The sequence below is a fragment of the Rhododendron vialii genome, chromosome 12a, assembly GCF_030253575.1.
Source record: "Rhododendron vialii isolate Sample 1 chromosome 12a, ASM3025357v1".
Classification (NCBI taxonomy): Eukaryota; Viridiplantae; Streptophyta; class Magnoliopsida; order Ericales; family Ericaceae; genus Rhododendron; species Rhododendron vialii.
In genome coordinates, this window is record NC_080568.1 from 29,720,412 (window position 1) to 29,740,240 (window position 19,829).

General features: G+C 42.7%; 3 protein-coding genes across 3 annotated transcripts; all 3 read left to right on the forward strand.

Annotated features, from left to right (window-relative positions):
* The first annotated feature begins 250 nt into the window (after nt 1-250).
* LOC131310712 (leucine-rich repeat receptor-like serine/threonine/tyrosine-protein kinase SOBIR1) lies at nt 251-2,497 on the forward strand. Its single transcript, XM_058337882.1, has one exon. The coding sequence runs from the start codon at nt 289-291 to the stop codon at nt 2,212-2,214; it is 1,926 nt and encodes a 641-aa protein (XP_058193865.1). The 5' UTR covers nt 251-288; the 3' UTR covers nt 2,215-2,497.
* An 857-nt stretch (nt 2,498-3,354) lies between these two features.
* Nucleotides 3,355-19,184, forward strand: LOC131309645 (receptor-like protein kinase FERONIA). Its single transcript, XM_058336252.1, has 7 exons — nt 3,355-3,567; nt 4,107-4,184; nt 4,360-4,518; nt 5,610-5,702; nt 6,340-8,994; nt 9,331-10,446; nt 19,035-19,184. Exons 1-6 carry the CDS (start codon nt 3,355-3,357, stop codon nt 10,345-10,347), a joined length of 4,215 nt encoding a protein of 1,404 aa, XP_058192235.1. The 3' UTR covers nt 10,348-10,446; nt 19,035-19,184.
* On the forward strand, nt 14,311-18,108 carry LOC131310711 (receptor-like protein kinase FERONIA). The gene has a single exon (XM_058337881.1). The coding sequence runs from the start codon at nt 14,548-14,550 to the stop codon at nt 18,043-18,045; it is 3,498 nt and encodes a 1,165-aa protein (XP_058193864.1). The 5' UTR covers nt 14,311-14,547; the 3' UTR covers nt 18,046-18,108.
* Nucleotides 19,185-19,829: the final 645 nt, after the last annotated feature.

Genomic DNA, 19,829 nt, shown 5'->3' on the forward strand with positions numbered 1-19,829 from the left:
TTTTAGTAAACTATTAGTTCTACGGTCCACATTTTTGTACTACCTAAACTGGGCAAAAAATGAAAAGGATAAAAAATTGACCAAAAATAAAAAAATGTCTAAGGCAGAATAATATTAAAATCTTGACCCAGAACGTGGAAAAGAAAATTTGGCTCCAAACGGTCCCACCTGGAGTACAGTTTGGTCCGCAGCCCCACGTTCCACAGCCAGTCAGCCAGTCCCAGTTTATATAACTGACCACCAACCATTTTTTCAATTCCCACCACCAAGCACCACCACTCCCCGCCAATGGCCGGAAAAACCCACCTCTCTCTCCTCTCCCTCTTCTCGCTCCTCCTCCTCCTCCTCCTCCACGCTCACGCCAAACTCAACCTCGACCGTTCGGATCATGACGCTCTCTCGGTCATTCGAAAAGACTTGGGTTTCGACGGCCAGCATGGGGATACTCCAAGTCCATGTCACTCCGCCGGAGTGTTCTGTGAGTGGAGGATCTCAAACGATTCTTACTCGCTCCGAGTCACCCGAATCGTCTTGAACTCTCATCGCCTCACCGGGTTTCTCTCTCCGGGGGTAGGACGGCTGTCGGAGCTCAAAGAGCTTTCCCTCCCAAACAACCACCTCCTTGACCAAGTCCCACACCAAATTGTTGACTGCAAGAAGCTGGAAATCCTCAACCTCCAAAACAACCAGTTTTCCGGTGAAGTCCCGGCGGAGGTATCATCTCTGGTTCGTCTCCGAATCCTCGACCTCTCTTTTAACAAGTTCTCCGGGAACCTGAATTTCTTGAAGTATTTTCCCAACCTGGAAAAACTTTCCCTCGAAAACAACATGTTTTCTGGGAAAGTACCGTCATCGGTGCGATCTTTTCGCAATCTTAGGTTCTTTAATGTTTCCGGAAACAGTTTTCTCGAAGGTCAAATCCTAGAAATAAATAAGGTTGAGTATTCCTCAGCCGAACTGATGGAACAAAACCCAATTCCGAAGCGCTATGTATTCGCCGAGAATTCCAATCTTCCCATAGCCGCGAACCCTTCGCCTAGTCCGGAAGAGGGCAGTCATCAAACAGCTGCTGAAGCACCTGGGCCATCAACATCAACACCAACACCAACACATCCACACAAGAAAAAGAAGAAGAAAACGGCGACAATGATTCTAGGATTCACTGCCGGCGCTATAGCGGGAGGTGTTTCCGGGGTGTTGTTTTCGGTGTTTTTCAAACTGATGATGATTTGGGTTCGCGGCGGAGGGAAGGGAAATGGTCCTGCGATCTTCAGTCCGATAATCAAAAAAGCAGAGTACTTGGATTTCTTGGAGAAAGAAGACGGACTGGCGTCACTCGAACTCATCGGAAGGGGAGGTTGCGGAGAAGTATACAAGGCGGAGCTACCAGGAAGCAACGGGAGAATGATAGCCATAAAGAAGATAATTCAACCGCCCAAGGATGCGGCAGAGTTGACGGAAGAAGATAGTAAGCTTCTAAACAAGAAGATGCGCCAAATCCGGTCAGAGATTCAGACCGTGGGCCAGATTCGGCACCGGAACCTTCTTTCTCTCTTGGCCCACGTGCCACGCCCCGACTGTCACTACCTCGTGTACGAGTTCATGAAGAACGGAAGTTTACAGGATATTCTGAATCAGGTTTCGCAAGGGACCAGAGAGTTGGATTGGTTAGCACGGCACAAGATCGCGCTGGGAGTGGCAGCTGGGCTCGAGTACCTCCACATGAACCATAGTCCGCGCATAATCCACAGAGATCTCAAACCGGCGAATGTCCTTCTCGACGATGACATGGAAGCTCGGATTGCTGATTTCGGGCTTGCAAAGGCAGTCCCGGATCATGATACGCACGTGACAACTTCCAATGTTGCGGGAACTTTGGGGTACATTGCTCCGGAGTACCACCAGACAATGAAGTTCACAGACAAGTGTGATATATACAGCTTTGGGGTGTTGCTGGGTGTTTTGGTGATCGGAAGGCTACCATCTGATAACTTCTTTCAAAACACAGACGAAATGAGTTTGGTGAAGTGGATGAGAAATATCATGACTTCTGAGGATCCGAATAGAGCAATTGATCCGAAGCTGATAGGAAATGGACACGAGGAAAAGATGCTCCTAGTGCTAAAGATTGCTTGCTTTTGCACTCTTGACGATCCAAAACAGAGGCCTAATAGCAAGGATGTGAGGTGCATGTTAGCACAGATCACGCACTAAGCGTGCCGCCAACATATCACATGTGAATCTATTAAAGAATAATGATGCACGCGATGAATGAGAACTGTTCGAGAAGAACAGTTTCTCCACTAAGAAACTCTAGCATAGGGTGGCGACCCATACGTAGTTGTAGTAGAAGTTTGTGTCAGTTAAACGCTTGTATCGTTTTGTTATTCGAATGTAGTTTGGCTCTATTTTCTTCGTGTCGTCTCCTATTGAATCTAAGTGTATACAGCAAGATTTCAGTCAAGTACTACATCTATTCATCAAGCTATTTTCGTCACATAATATGCATCCAATTTGCTCGGTGGAAATTACTGACATGATTGTCTCCTATTATGAATATGTTTATTTCATATCATCCTAGGGTTTGATGTAAAACACTATCTTCTTCTCAAGAGCACAATGCGTCAGAAGATACTTATCGATAATACATTTATATAGCGACAATAGCTATTATAGCCATCTTAATAATGGGGGCACTTCTGATGGGAATGAGGGGAAGTAGTGGAAAAACTTGTTGACCCAAGAGGCATAAAGGAGAGGAAGAATTGGTCTAAAACAACAATTCATGATCGATAACCAAAATGATTAGCACTAGCTTCCGGTGGCTAATAAGTAGGCCTTTGATTTTCTACTAAACTAAGTCCCAAGTGAGGAAAATTACCACACTTTCCATTATCACTATGTCTATCATGAAACCAAGATTCTAGATGAGAAATACAAAGGTTTTCAGGTTGGCCTGGTGAATAGATTAACTGGCACCTCAACAGTAGGACATAATTCGCTTTATTAGCAAAGGTCTTGGAGGCATCATTCATGACAAATCATGATGTATGCTAGCAGCCTAATACAGCTACGGGAGGTTTAGTGGTCTATATGAAATATCGAAGCCTAGCACAGAGTTTGTCGAGATTGCAAGAGAACAAATCAACAGCCCATAATAGTGGAATAGCAATGAGAAATCAGAGTCTGGTTTAAAAGAATTTTCATGGTTATTGTATGTCTCTTTGATTTCCACGACACATTATGCTGCCTTCCCATTTGAAAACACAGTAAGTCGGTAACTACATTAAAAGGAAGCTTCAAACATGAATCATTATTTAAGAGCCAAAAAAAAAAAAAAAGGAAGCTTCAAACATGAATCATCATTTAAGAGCCAAAAGAAGGAAGACGAGTAAGAGATTACAGAGCATAGGAGCTGAAGGATTTTTAAATGGGCAGGCATATCAGAAGTATTACTCAGGGGTCTCAAGAGATGCTTTGTCCCTTTTGTTCTTTGGAGCTGGAAACACCGGATCATTGGTTGCTACATTGTCATTTTTCATGGGAAGTTTGGTCTCTGATTCTGAGGTGGGTGCACCATAGTTGAAGGATATGGCAGTTTGGTGGATGGATAACAAGTTCGGAATTTTGGAAAAACACTGTTGGGAAGCTAGTTTTTTCGCAACAACACGGACCATTTGGCTGACTAGGAATGATTACATTTTCAACATTGCAACTACTGAGATTTACAAAGTGGTAGATTTGATCTAGACAAGAGTGGCTATAAATCTATTCGGTGGAGGAGTTTAAGCTATTTCCTGATGGGATTCGAAAGGTAAAACTGTGAGATTGTACTGGAAGCTTGTAACTTTCTTTTTCCTTGATTGAGCTGTCTGTTGCTGGTCATTTGAGTCTGTAAGTCTGGTGGGTTGGTGTGTGGGTATTTGGTCTGTCTTTGGATCGCTGCTTGTTTGCTGATATACCTAACAGTCAAGTCTTTGGTATATTTCTGCCATGACTAAAGACGGCTCTGTCTTGTAACCACAAAAAAGAAGATGGCTCTGTCTGGTTCTCCTCTGCTATGATCATGTTGGGATACACCCAAGTGGCATGGGTGTGTGTTGTAGGGGATAAAACCCCTTGGTCCCCTTTCCCTTGTATTGACTGCCTTTGGCAGTGAGTGTGTGTGTGCTGAGACAGAGAGGGTGAGGGAGAGTTGAGCGGTGAGGGCTCCTCCTTCGGGAGGAGTGGTGCTCCTCGGAGACGCCAGGAGAGACTGTCGGAGAGCACCGGAGTGAGGGAGAGAGAGAGGAGTGGGGAAGCCGGATTGTGGCTATCCCGGTGAGGTTTTTCATACTTGTATATGTGATTTATACATAGTGGAGTTTGCCTCGGATATCTCTCGTTTGTGCTTGGTTTATTTTCGTGCTTGTGCTTGGAGGTGTGAATCGGGGTCGGGGTCTCGACCCAACAGATCATTCATACTGGAATTGCCTTGCTTCTGCTGATTCTATTTGTCATGGATTTGGTCTGGTCATGGTATCTTACCTCCCATGCCCCTAGCTCTGCTTTTTGGAGTTGCATCTTACATACATGAGGATTTGGAGATTAATATTATGGCTCCAAATGGGTGATTTCTGCTGTTGCTGATGCTGCCTTGTGTATACTCTTTTGCGTTGACGCCATACTAATGCTGATGATGTAAATGCTCTCAACTGGAAACGTGCTCAACCTCTGATTCTCTCTGTTACTAGTTGCTATTGGTTTTGGATCTTGCTGATTCTTTGGACTCTTGATGCTGTTACTGGATGGGAGTTGTTCATAAGAGACAATGGAAGTGTCCATTCATCTCCTTGGGCTTTTATTCAATCTTTGGTTGGATTTTTTTTTTTTCTGGCCTTCTCTATGGTCCAAGTCTTCTTTGTATCTAGGGTTGGTCGCCTCGATATACCCTTTGTCGAGTTCTAATAAAATCTTTTGCCAATAAAAAAAAAAACCAAAATTTACCAACTTAGTACACATATTGTGTACCTAACCCACAGAGGACGACCGAAAACTCTTTTTTAGAGAGCTCCTCCTTCTCTCTTCTTTCTCTCTACAACTTCAGCACCTAGGGTTTCTCTTGGGAGGAGGCGGCGCCTGTTGGAAAAATGACTTTTGTACACAACAATTTTTGGGTGACTTTGAGCCAAAAATTAAGTGGGACCTGGACACCTTGAGAGGTGGGTCCAAGTGGATTTATAATCTATTATGTTAGGGTATTAATCCACAAAAGAAATGAACAAATCCACTGCGGATTGAATGAGAAATTGTCAATCAAAGTTGGACATTTTCAATGTGAAGTTGTGATAGAAGTTGTCTATCCCACATTGCTTGGAATAGTGATGTTTGATGAGAATATAATTCCCTAGCTTTGGGGTATCCAAATTTTTCGAAAGAGAGCGTGCACTCTCTATGGGCCTCGACCCATTTACCACACGGGCTTAACTGGGCTCAGGACAGCGGGGCTGTGGGCTGGGCCTGGCCTTGGACCTCCTATTTTTTTTGGGGAAAATTTGAACTTGGGCTTACTTGGACTTGGGCCTTAGTAATTTTGAGTTTTCAGGTATTGTGGTTATTCTGTGGCTTAGGTTGCTGCCCAGAATGCAGTGTGGGATGCCTTCTTGGCTTCTTTCTCCCCCTTTGGTTGTATCTCCCTTTGTGGGGATGCTTGCCTTCATGTTGTACTGTTTCCTATAGCTGTCAATGGATCTATCCTACCGTTTTGACCAAAATAAAAAAAACCTTAGATGTTCTTTTTTGTTTTGTTCATGCTAGAAGGTTTAAAAACTAAACCTATAGCTGTCAATGGATCTATCCTACCGTTTTGTTCTCTTTTGTTTTGTACTGTTTCCTATAGCTGTCAGTGTGACTTTTGATGTGGTTAGTGCTCTCAACGAGTTTTAAAAGCTAAACTGTTACTGAAATGAACCCGGGAAGAGCCCACGGCACAAAAATCAATTTATTGGCACGAGTTAACAAATTCAAAAGGGAAATATCTTATACTTCAAAAACCATATCAATTGATACCCAATAACATGACTTTTTGATGTGGTTAGTGCTCTCAACGAGTTTTAAAAACTAAACTGTTACCGAAATGAATTCAGGAAGAGCCCATGGATGGACAATGGAGGATCCCATTCCATCAAGAAAATTTTTTTTTTTTGAAAGAAAAAAACAGCGACGAGATACTTCAACGAAATGTCTTGTACAGTACAAAACAAGGAACAAGAGGTCTGGCTTGGGTGCCTTTTAAATCATGTTCCACGAAATGTCTGGAGCAGAACTGATGTCCTTGACTTAGTGATTTGACTGACCAAGTCTTCGTCTTCCTTACCCCCCCTCGAAATAGTTCAACTTTTTTCATCAGCAATCTCCTCCTCTCTCCTTCACTGTGATCATTCCCAAACTCTCTCAACAGTTCCAGTTCACATCACACGCACAAACACAAAAAAAAAAACAAATGTTTCCTTATCTACTCTCAATTGCACTCCCTCTTTACTTCTTCCTCCATCAAAGTACTTTACACTAGCCATCAACTCCCCTGGCCTTTATTCCCAACAGCTTGATCACGTTGTCGTCAACTGCGGCTCCTCCGGGGACTCAACTGCAGAAGATACCCGGAAATGGACCGGAGATACCGGTTCCAATTACATCACTTCATTACATGGTTCAAAGGGCAAATTGATCAGCTCAAAAGCCACTGACCAACCCCTTCCCTACGATCCAATCCCTTACAGGACCGCCCGGCTCTCCCGTTGGCCATTCACCTATACATTCCGCGTCACTCCAGGTCAGAAACTTATACGTCTTCATTTCTATCCGGCTTTGTACCTGGGTGGTTTCAAAAGGTCCAAGGCCTTTTTTACTGTGAAGGCTGGTCGTTATACCCTTCTTAGCAACTTTAGTGCTGCCCTTACTGTTGATGCATTAGGCTTAACCTCTCTTGTTAAAGAGTATTATTTGGACGTGGACGAAGATCAACCGTTAATCATAACGTTCTCCCCGTCACGAATTGGTAATTCTGAAGAGGTATATGCTTTTGTCAATGGGATTGAAATAATCTCAATGCCAGCTGCACTTTATCATACTCGAGAGGGTAATCCAGCGGCACAGATTGTTGGGAAGAGCGACCGGTTTACCCTAGATAAAAGCATTGCTCTGGAGAAGGTACACCGGTTAAACGTTGGCGGAAGCTCCATTTCGCCCATAGAAGATAGGGGTATGTTTAGGGATTGGAATGAGGACTCAAATTATCTGTTAGAAAAATCATGTGTCAAGCCAGTTACTACCACAATTCGAATCAAATACACGAGCGTACCACCGTACACTGCTCCTCAGAAAGTGTATCAAACATCTTGGTCACTGATTCCAGGCAAGCATGCGAACAAGACCGAATCAAATTTCACGTGGAGATTACCTGTGGATTTGGGATTTCGGTACCTGCTTAGGTTGCATTTCTGTGAGCTTGAATATGAGATAAAAGAGAGTGGAAGGATGGAGTTTAGTATCTTTGTTAATGAACACGTTGTTGAGGCCAAAGTTGACCTTATCCATTGGAGCGGCGGAAGTGGGGTGGCTGTGTTTAAGGACTATGTGGTGATTATGGATGGAGAAAGGATGGAGGGCAAGCGTGACTTGCTCATAGCGCTGCGCCCTCACAATCATGAATGGACGGAACCAATTGATGCAACTGTAAAGGGGTTAGAGGTATTCAAGTTGAGTAACCCCGACAAAAATCTTGCTGGGGTGAACCCGGTGTCGCTTGAACGTGCTTCGACATCTCCAAAGCCCAAGAAGTTAGTCTTTGCTTCTGGAGGAAATGCCATCGCAACAGGTGTAGTAATTGTACTCACTGTGTTGAATGTCATTGTTTACCAATTGCGTAGCTTAGGTGAAAATAGTGCGGAGAGAAATCTCTCTTCGTCGACATCGGAGGGGTTGTGTCGCCGTTTCTCACTTGCTGAGCTCATGTCAGTGACCAATAACTTCGATGATGAGTTTGTCATTGGACGTGGTGGATTTGGTAAGGTCTACAAAGCGCTTATTGATGATGACGCAACAATGGTTGCCTTAAAGCGGTGTAATTTGAAGTCTCAAGGGGCAAAAGAGTTTTGGACAGAAATCGAGATGCTTTCCAAGCATCGACACACGCATCTCGTAAGTCTTTTAGGCTATTGCGATGAACGCAATGAGATGATCCTTGTTTATGAGTTTATGGAGCATGGTACCCTTGCTGATCATCTCTACAATACAAAAACCAAGGGTAATGGTATGGTTGGCTATATGTCATGGGAGCAAAGGCTCAACATTTGTGTAGGTGCTGCTCGTGGATTGGATTACCTCCATACAGGTATTCAGCACGGTATAATACATCGAGATGTGAAGACCACAAACATTCTATTGGACAAGTACTGGATAGCTAAGATTTCAGATTTTGGGTTGTGTAAAGTGGGCTCCACAAGCCATTCCCACACGTACGTTAGCACAGATGTAAAAGGCACAAGGGGGTATCTGGATCCTGAGTATTACATGACCCGTAGGCTAACTAAGAAATCAGATGTGTATGCCTTTGGTGTCGTGATGTTGGAAATGCTTTGTGGGAGACCAGCAGTTGATATGCGGGTCGATGAGGAGCAACATAGTCTTGCCCTATGGGCTAAACAGTGCATTAAAGAGAACAAACTCGATCAACTTACTGACCCCAGTTTGAGGGACCAAATCTCGGCACATTGCCTGAAGGTATTTGCTGAAGTTGCTAATAATTGCTTAGATAGTCGTCCAAAGGGACGGCCTACAATGGCAGATGTGGTGGTGAGACTTGAGTACGCATTGGCTTCAGAGAGGGCTGTGAACGAGCAGTTTGGTGAGAACACCAAAGGCGGGAATAGGTCAAAGGGAAACGTAAGCAAGGTTTTTCAGAAGGCTATTGAATTTCTAGCTAAAGGTGCTGACATCAAGTGGAAAAAAAGAAAGGTAGATGATTTCATGAGAAAGCAAACCTTACGCCTTTTCTCAGTGTTTGTTAACGCATACTCCCTTCATCCGGATTTAATAGTCTTTTTTTGGAGTTCATGTCATTTTTCAATCGATTATATCTTCCGATTTATAATGTTTTATGTGATTTCGAAAATATTGTATTATAGAACTAATCGAGATCTATCAAACAAGATCCATATTCGATATGAAATTCATTATTAATTCAAAGATATAACCCGTTTTTTAGCCGGTTAGAATAGAACTAGGAACAATTAAATCCGGATGGAGGGAGTATTTTTTTGCGAATGTTACGCTCTTTTTATCTCTATGCAGGCAAATTCACAATCGGAAGGGATACTTAACCGAAGAGACACTGAAGACAGGATAAGGCATCACCAACTCCCTGAAGATTTGAGACTAAGTGTTCAGCGCTCGAATATCATAAAAGCCGAGAACTTGGCTTTCTTGGAGAAAGAAGAAGGACTGGAGTCGCTCGAACTCATCGGAAGAGGAGTTAGCGGAGAAGTATACAAGGCAGAGCTTCCAGGAAGCAACGGGAAAATAATAGCCATAAAGAAGATAACGGTAGTATGTTATTCAGACCGTAGGCCAAACGATTGGAAAATGCAGCGAATCCGATCAGAGATTCAGATCATGGGCCAAATTTGGCACCGGAACCTTATTCCTCTCTTGGCCCACGTGCCATGCCCCAACGGCCACTGCCTCGTGTACGAGTTCATGAAGAACGGAAGTTTGGAGGATATTCTGAATCAGGTTTCGCAAGGGACCAGAGAGTTGGATTGGTTAGCACGGCACAAGATCGCGCAGGGAGTGGCAGCCGGGCTCGAGTACCTCCACATGTACATTAAGCCGCGCATAATCCACAGAGGTCTCAACCCAGCAAAAGTCCTTCTCGACGATGACATGGAAGCTCGGATTGCTGATTTCGGGCTCGCAAAGGCAGTCCCGGATCACGATACTCACGTGACGACTTCCAATGTTGCGGGAACTTTGGGGTACATTGCTCCGGAGTACCACCAGACAATGAAGTTCACAGACAAGTGTGATATATACAGCTTTGGGGTGTTGCTGGGTGTTTTGGTGATCAGAAGGCTACCATCTGATAACTTCTTTCAAGACACAGCCGAAAGGAGTTTGGTGAAGTGGATGACAAATGTCATGACTTCTGAGAATCCGAATAGAGCAATTGATCCGAAGCTGATGGGAAATGGACATGAGGAAAAGATGCTCCTAGTGCTAAAGATTGCTTGCTTTTGCACTCTTGACGATCCAAAACAGAGGCCTAATAGCAAGGATGTGAGGTGCATGTTAGCACAGATCACGCACTAAGCGTGCCGCCAACATATCATATGTGAATCTATTAAAGAATAATGATGCATGCGATGAATGAGAACTGTTCGAGAAGAACAGTTTCTCCACTAAGAAACTCTAGCATAGGGTGGCGACCCATACGTAGTTGTAGTAGAAGTTTGTGTCAGTTAAACGCTTGTATCGTTTTGTTATTCGAATGTAGTTTGGCTCTATTTTCTTCATGTCGTCTCCTATTGAATCTAAGTGTATACAGCAAGATTTCAGTCAAGTACTACATCTATTCATCAAGCTATTTTCGTCACATAATATGCATCCAATTTGCTCGGTGGAAATTACTGACATGATTGTCTCCTATTATGAATTTGCTTATTTCATATCATCCTAAGGTTTGATGTAAAACAGTATCTTCTTCTCAAGAGCACAATGCGTCAGAAGATACTTATCAATAATACATTTATATAGCGACAATAGCTATTATAGCCATCTTAATAATGGGGGCACTTCTGATGGGAATGAGGGGAAGTAGTGGAAAGACTTGTTGACCCAAGCAGCATAAAGGAGAGGAAGAATTGGTCTAAAACAACAATTCATGATCGATAACCAAAATGATTAGCACTAGCTTCCGGTGGCTAATAAGTAGGCCTTTGATTTTCTACCAAACTAAGTCCCAAGTGAGGAAAATTACCACACTTTCCACTATCACAATATCTATCACGAAACCAAGATTCTAGATGAGAAATACAAAGGTTTTCAGGTTGGCCTGGTGAATAGATTAACTGGCACCTCAACAGTAGGACATAATTCGCTTTATTAACAAAGGTCATGGAGGCATCATTCATGACAAATCACGATGTATGCTAGCAGCCTAATACAGCTACGGGAGGTTTAGTGGTCTATATGAAATATCGAAGCCTCGCACAGAGTTTGTCGAGATTGCAAGAGAACAAATCAACAGCCCATAATAGTGGAATAGCAATGAGAAATCAGTGTCTGGTTTAAAAGAATTTTCATGGTTATTGTATGTCTCTTTGATTTCCATGACACATTATGCTGCCTTCCCATTTGAAAACACAGTAAGTCGGTAACTACATTAAAAGGAAGCTTCAAACATGAATCATTATTTAAGAGCCCAAAAAAAAAAAGGAAGTTTCAAACATGAATCATCATTTAAGAGCCAAAAGAAGGAAGACGAGTAAGAGATTACAGAGCATAGGAGCTTAAGGATTTTTAAATGGGCATGCATATCAGAAGTATTATCCAGGGGTCTCAAGAGATGTTTTGCCCCTTTTGTTCTTTGGAGCTGGAAACACCGGATCATTGGTTGCTACATTGTCATTTTTCATGGGAAGTTTGGTCTCTGATTCTGAGGTGGGTGCACCATAGTTGAAGGATATGGCAGTTTGGTGGATGGATAACAAGTTCGGAAATTTGGAAAAACACTGTTGGGAAGCTAGTTTTTCCGCAACAACATGGACCATTTGGCTGACTAGGAATGATTACATTTTCAACAATGCAACTACTGAGATTTACAAAGTGGTAGATTTGATCTAGACAAGAGTGGCTATAAATCTATTCGGTGGAGGAGTTTAAGCTATTTCCTGATGGGATTCGAAAGGTAAAACTGTGAGATTGTAGTGGAAGCTTGTAACTTTCTTTTTCCTTGATTGAGCTGTCTGTTGCTGGCCATTTGAGTCTGTAAGTCTGGTGGGTTGGTGTGTGGGTATTTGGTCTGTCTTTGGATCGCTGCTTGTTTGCTGATATACCTAACAGTCAAGTCTTTGGTATATTTCTGCCATGACTAAAGACGGCTCTGTCTTGTAACCACAAAAAAGAAGATGGCTCTGTCTGGTTCTCCTCTGCTATGATCATGTTGGGATACACCCAAGTGGTGTGGGTGTGTGTTGTAGGGGATAAAACCCCTTGGTCCCCTTTCCCTTGTATTGACTGCCTTTGGCAGTGAGTGTGTGTGTGCTGAGACAGAGAGGGTGAGGGAGAGTTGAGCGGTGAGGGCTCCTCCTTCGGGAGGAGTGGTGCTCCTCGGAGACGCCCGGAGAGACTGTCGGAGAGCACCGGAGTGAGGGAGAGAGAGAGAGGAGTGGGGAAGCCGGATTGTGGCTATTCCGGTGAGATTTTTCATACTTGTATATGTGATTTATACATAGTGGAGTTTGCCTCGGATATCTCTCGTTTGTGCTTGGTTTATTTTCGTGCTTGTGCTTGGAGGTGTGAATCGGGGTCGGGGTCTCAACCCAACAGATCATTCATACTGGAATTACCTTGCTTCTGCTGATTCTATTTGTCATGGATTTGGTCTGGTCATGGTATCTTACCTGCCATGCCCCTAGCTCTGCTTTTTGGTGTTGCATCTCACATACATGAGGATTTGGAGATTAATATTATGGCTCCAAATGGGTGATTTCTACTGTTGCTGATGCTGCCTTGTGTATACTCTTTTGCGTTGACGCCATACTAATGCTGATGATGTAAATGCTCTCAACCGAAAACGTGCTCAACCTCTGATTCTCTCTGTTACTAGCTGCTATTGGTTTTGGATCTTGCTGATTCTTTGGACTCTTGATGCTGTTACTGGGTGGGAGTTGTTCGTAAGAGACAATGGAAGTGTCCATTCATCTCCTTGGGCTTTTATTCAATCTTTGGTTGGATGTTTTTTTTTTTTTTTCTATGGTTCAAGTCTTCCTTGTATCTAGAGTTGATCGCCTCGATGTACCCTTTGTCGAGTTTTAATAAAATCTTTTGCCGATAAAAAAAAGATATATATATATTTACCAACTTAGTACACATATTGTGTACCTAACCCACAGAGGACGACCAAAAACTCTTTTTTCGAGAGCTCCTCCTTCTCTCTACAACTTCAGCACCTAGGGATTCTCTTGGGAGGAAGCGGCGCTTGTTGGAAAAATGAGTTTTGTACACAATAATTTTTGGGTGACTTTGAGCCAAAATTAAGTGGGACTTGGACACCTTGAGAGGTGGGTCCAAGTGGATTTATAATCTCTTATGTTAGAGTATTAATCCACAAAAGAAATGAACAAAATCCACTGCGGATTGAATGAGAAATTGTCAATCAAAGTTGGACATTTTCAATGTGAAGTTGTGATAGAAGTTGTCTATCCCACATTACTTGGAATAGTGATGTTTGATGAGAATATAATTCCCTAGCTTTGGGGCACCCAAATTTTTCGAAAGAGAGCGTGCACGCTCTATGGGCCTCGACCCATTTACCACACGGGCTTAACTGGGCTCAGAACAGCGGTGCTGTGGGCTGGGCCTGGCCTTGGACCTCCTATTTTTTTGGGTGAAAATTTGAACTTGGGCTTACTTGGACTTGGGCCTTAGTAATTTTGAGTTTTCAGGTATTGTGGCTATTCTGTGGCTTAGGTTGCTGCCCAGAATGCAGTGTGGGTGTGGGATGCCTTCTTGGCTTCTTTCTCCCCCTTTGGTTGTATCTCCCTTTGTGGGGATGCTTGCCTTCATGTTGTACTGTTTCCTATAGCTGTCAATGGATCTATCCTACCGTTTTGACCAAAATAAAAAAAAACCTTAGATGTTCTTTTTTGTTTTGTTCATGCTAGAAGGTTTAAAAACTAAACCTATAGCTGTCAGTGTGACTTTTGATGTGGTTAGTGCTCTCAACGAGTTTTAAAAACTAAAATGTTACTAAAATGAACCCGGGAAAAGCCCACTGCACTATACATTCATTTATTGGCACGAGTTAACAAATTCAAAAGGGAAATATCTTATACTTAAGAAACCATATCAATTGATACCCAATAACATGATTTTTTGATGTGGTTAGTGCTCTCAACGAGTTTTAAAAGTTAAACTGTTACCGAAATGAACTCGGGAAGAGCCCATGGATGGACAACGGAGGATCCGATTCCATGAAGAAAATTTTTTTTTTTTGAAAGAAAAAACAGCGACGAGATACTTCAACGAAATGTCTTATACAGTACAAAACAAGGAACAAGAGGTCTGGCTTGGGTGCCTTTTAACATGTTCCACGAAATGTCTGGAGCAGAACTGTTGTCCTTGACTTAGTGAATTGACTGACCAAGTCTTCGTCTTCCTTACCCACCCTCGAAATAGTTCAACTTTTTTCATCAGCAATCTCCTCCTCTCTCCTTCACTGTGTTCATTCCCAAACTCTCTCAATAGTTCCAGTTCACATCACACGCACAAACACCAAAAAAAAAACAAATGTTTCCTTATCTACTCTCAATTGCACTCCCTCTTTACTTCTTCCTCCATCAAAGTACTTTAACACTAGCCATCAACTCCCCTGGCCTTTATTCCCAACAGCTTGATCCCATTGCCGTCAACTGCGGCTCCTCCGGCGACTCAACTGCAGAAGATACCCGGAAATGGACCGGAGATATCGGTTCCAATTACATCACTTCATTACATGGTTCAAAGGGCAAATTGATCAGCTCAAAAGCGACTGACCAACCCCTTCCCTACGATCCAATCCCTTACAGGACCGCCCGGCTCTCCCGTTGGCCATTCACCTATACATTCCGTGTCACTCCAGGTCAGAAACTTATACGTCTTCATTTCTATCCGGCTTTGTACCTGGGTGGTTTCAAAAGGTCCAAGGCCTTTTTTACTGTGAAGGCTGGTCGTTATACCCTTCTTAGCAACTTTAGTGCTGCCCTTACTGTTGATGCGTTAGGCTTAACCTCTCTTGTTAAAGAGTATTATTTGGACATGGACGAAGATCAACCGTTAATCATAACGTTCTCCCCGTCACGAATTTGTAATTCTGATGAGGTATATGCTTTTGTCAATGGGATTGAAATAATCTCAATGCCAGCTGCACTTTATCATACTCGAGAGGGTAATCCAGCGGCACAGATTGTTGGGAAGAGCGACCCGTTTACCCTAGATAAGAGCATTGCTCTGGAGAAGGTACACCGGTTAAACGTTGGCGGAAGCTCCATTTCGCCCATAGAAGATAGGGGTATGTTTAGGGATTGGAATGAGGACTCAAATTATCTGTTAGAAAAATCATGTGTCAAGCCAGTTACTACCACAATTCGAATCAAATACACGAGCGTACCACCGTACACTGCTCCTCAGAAAGTGTATCAAACATCTTGGTCACTGATTCCAGGCAAGCATGCGAACAAGACCGAATCAAATTTCACGTGGAGATTACCTGTGGATTTGGGATTTCGGTACCTGCTTAGGTTGCATTTCTGTGAGCTTGAATATGAGATAAAAGAGAGTGGAAGGATGGAGTTTAGTATCTTTGTTAATGAACAGGTTGTTGAGGCCAAAGGTGACCTTATCCATTGGAGCGGCGGAAATGGGGTGGCTGTGTTTAAGGACTATGTGGTGATTATGGATGGAGAAAGGATGGAGGGCAAGCGTGACTTGCGCATAGCGCTGCGCCCTCACAATCATGAATGGACGGAACCAATGGATGCAACTGTAAAGGGGTTAGAGGTATTCAAGTTGAGCAACCCCGACAAAAATCTTGCTGGGGTGAACCCGGTGTCGCTTGAACGTGCTTCGACATCTCCAAAGCCCAAGAAGCTAGTCTTTGCTTCCGGAGGAAATGCCATTGCAACAGGTGTAGTAATTGTACTCACTGTGTTGAATGTCATTGTTTACCAATTGCGTAGCTTAGGTGAAAATAGTGCGGAGAGAAATCTCTCTTCGTCGACATCGGAGGGGTTGTGTCGCCGTTTCTCACTTGCTGAGCTCATGTCAGTGACCAATAACTTCGATGATGAATTTGTCATTGGACGTGGTGGATTTGGTAAGGTCTACAAAGCGCTTATTGATGATGACGCAACAACGGTTGCCTTAAAGCGGTGTAATTTGAAGTCTCAAGGGGCAAAAGAGTTTTGGACAGAAATCGAGATGCTTTCCAAGCTTCGACACATGCATCTCGTTAGTCTTTTAGGCTATTGCGATGAACACAATGAGATGATCCTTGTTTATGAGTTTATGGAGCATGGTACACTTGCTGATCATCTTTACAATACAAAAACCAAGGGTAATGTTATGGTTGGCTATACGTCATGGGAGCAAAGGCTCAACATTTGTGTAGGTGCTGCTCGTGGATTGGATTACCTCCATACAGGTATTCAGCACGGTATAATACATCGAGATGTAAAGACCACAAACATTCTATTGGACAAGGACTGGATAGCTAAGATTTCAGATTTTGGATTGTGTAAAGTTGGCTCCACAAGCCATTCCCACACATACGTTAGCACAGATGTAAAAGGCACATGGGGGTATCTGGATCCCGAGTATTACATGACCCGTAGGCTAACTAAGAAAACAGATGTGTATGCCTTTGGTGTTGTGATGTTGGAAATGCTTTGTGGGAGACCAGCAGTTGATATGCGGGTCGATGAGGAGCAACGTAGTCTTGTCCTATGGGCTAAACAGTGCATCATAGAGAACAAACTTGATCAACTTACTGACCCCAGTTTGAGGAACCAAATCTCGGCACATTGCCTGAAGGTGTTTGCTGAAGTTGCTAATGATTGCTTAGATAGTCGTCCAAAGAGACGGCCTACAATGGCAGATGTGGTGGTGAGACTTGAGTACGCATTGGCTTCAGAGAGGGCTGTGAACGAGCTGTTTGGTGAGAACACCAAAAACCGGAATAGGTCTAAGGGAAACGTAAGCAAGGTGTTTCAGAAGGCTATTGAATTTCTAGCTAAAGGTGCTGACATCAAGTGGAAAAAAATAAAGGTAGATGATTTCATGGGAAAGAAAATTGATCCAGCGATCTTCAGTTCGATAATCAAAAAAACAGAGAACTTGGATTTCTTGAAGAAAAAAGACGGACTGGCGTCACTCGAACTCATTGGAAGAGGAGGTTGCGGAGAAGTATACAAGGCAGAGCTACCAGGAAGCAACGGGAAAATGATAGCCATAAAGAAGATAATTCAACCGCCCATGGATGCGGCAGAGTTGACGGAAGAAGATAGTAAGCTTCTAAACAACAAGATGCGCCAAATCCGGTCAGAGATTCAGACCGTGGGCCAGATTCGGCACCGGAACCTTCTCTCTCTCTTGGCCCACGTGCCGCGCCCTGACTGCCACTATCTCGTGTATGAGTTCATGAAGAACGGAAGTTTACAGGATATCCTTAATCAGGTTTCGCAAGGGACCAGAGAGTTGGATTGGTTGGCACGGCACAAGATCGCGCTGGGAGTGGCAGCTGGGCTCGAGTACCTCCACATGAACCATAGTCCGCGCATAATCCACAGAGATCTCAAACCGGCGAATGTCCTTCTCGACGATGACATGGAAGCTCGGATTGCTGATTTCGGGCTCGCAAAGGTGATGCCGGATCAAGATACGCCCGTGACGAATTCCAATGTTGCCGGAACTTTGGGGTACATTGCTCCGGAGTACCGCCTGACAATGAAGTTCACAGACAAGTGTGATATATACAGCTTTGGGGTGGTGCTGGGTACTTTGGTGATCGGAAGGCTACCATCTGATAACTTCTTTCAAGACACAGTCGAAATGAGTTTGGTGAAGTGGATGAGAAATGTCATGACTTCTGAGGATCCGAACAGAGCAATTCATCCGAAGCTGATGGGAAATGGACAAGAGGAAGAGATGCTACTAATGCTAAAGATTGCTTGCTATTGCACTCATGACGATCCAAAAGAGAGGCCTAATAGCAAGGATGTGAGGTGCATGTTAGCTCAGATCACGTACTAAGCGTGCCGCCAACGTATCACATTTGAATGTATTAAAGAATAAGGGCAAATTTTCGTAGTCGTCCTTCTAGTTCTACGGTTGTCTCAATTTTGTTCCTCTAGTTTCAATTGTCTCAATTTCGTTCCTGTAGTTTGTTTTACGTTCCGAATCGGTAAAATCGTTAGCACCATTAATGAAACTAACGGAAAAATATGATTAAAAAATTAAGTGCTCCAATTTTCAATTCGGTTGAATCGATGCGTCTTATTTTTTTTATCATTTTATCATAGATTGTCGTAATGAATTTTTGGCTCTAAAACCTTTCAGCGAGCACCCGAAGACTCCTTATTTAGTTTCAGAGCTCTCTTAGGGTACTCATTGAAAGGCCTTAGAGCCAAAAATCCATTATGACCATTTAAGATAAAATAATCGAAAAAATAAGATCTTCGCACTGATTCAAATGGATTGAAAATTGGAACACTTAATGTTTTACACCGTTTATATATTAAAAAATATAGTTAAAAAGTTAAGTATTCCAATTTTCAATCCGTTTGAACCAGTGTGAAGATCTTATTTTTCTGATCATTTTATCTTAGATGGTCATAATGGATTTTTAGCTCTAAGGCGAGCACCTTAAGAGAGCCCTGAAACTAAATAAGGAGTCTTCGGGTGCTCATTGAAAGGCCTTAGAACCAAAAATTCATTACGACCATCGAGGATAAAATGATCAAAAAAATAAGATTTTCGCACCAGTTCAACTGGATTGAAAATTGAAGCACTTAATTTTTTAATCATATTTTTCCGTTAGTTTCATTAACGGTGTTAATGATTTTACCAATTTGGAACGTAAAACAAACTACGAGGACAAAATTGAGACAATTGAAACTATAGGGACAAAATTGAGACAGCCGTAAAACTAGAGAGACGACTATGAAAATTTGCCCAAAGAATAATGATGCATGTGATGAATGAGAACTGTTCGAGAAGAACAGTTTCTCCTCCAAGGAAACTCTAGCATAGGGTGGCGACCCATACGTGGTTGTAGTAGAAGTTTATGTCAGTTAAACGCATTTACCGTTTTGTTAATTCGAATGTCATTTGGATATATTTCTTCGTGTCTCCTATTGAATCTAAGTGTATTCAGCAAGATTTCAGTCAAATACTACATCTATTCATCAAGCTACTTTCGTTACATAATATGCATCCAATTTGCTTGGTGGAAATTGCTGACATGATTGTCTCCTATTATGAATTTGCTTATTTCATATCATTCTAGGGTTTGATGTAAAACAGTATCTTCTATAGAAAGCACAATGTGTCAGAAGATACTTATCAATAATACATATACAGTCAGGTTCCGGTGAGGGATCCCTTACTTTTTTAAAATGCGGGACTTTCCTTCCCGATTGAATTTCGATGATCCGAGCCGCTCAAAGTGATCAGAACGTGATTTTAAGGGTCCCCGCGAGAAATCAGCAAAAAAAAAGACCGGGAAGGGCTTCATCCGAGCAGTTTTCATTGAACGGTTCAAAAAAAACTGCTCGGATGAAGCCCTTCCCGGTCATTTTTTTTGCTGATTTCTCGCGGGGACCCTTAAAATCACGTTCTGCACACATTGAACGGTTCGGATTTTCAAAATTTGATCGGGAAATGAAAGTCCCTCATTTTAAAAAAATGAGGGATCCCTCACTTGATAATTTGTGAATACATATATATATATATATATATATATATATATATATATATATGTATATATATATATATATAGCGACAACAGCTATTATAGCCATCTTAATAATGGGGGC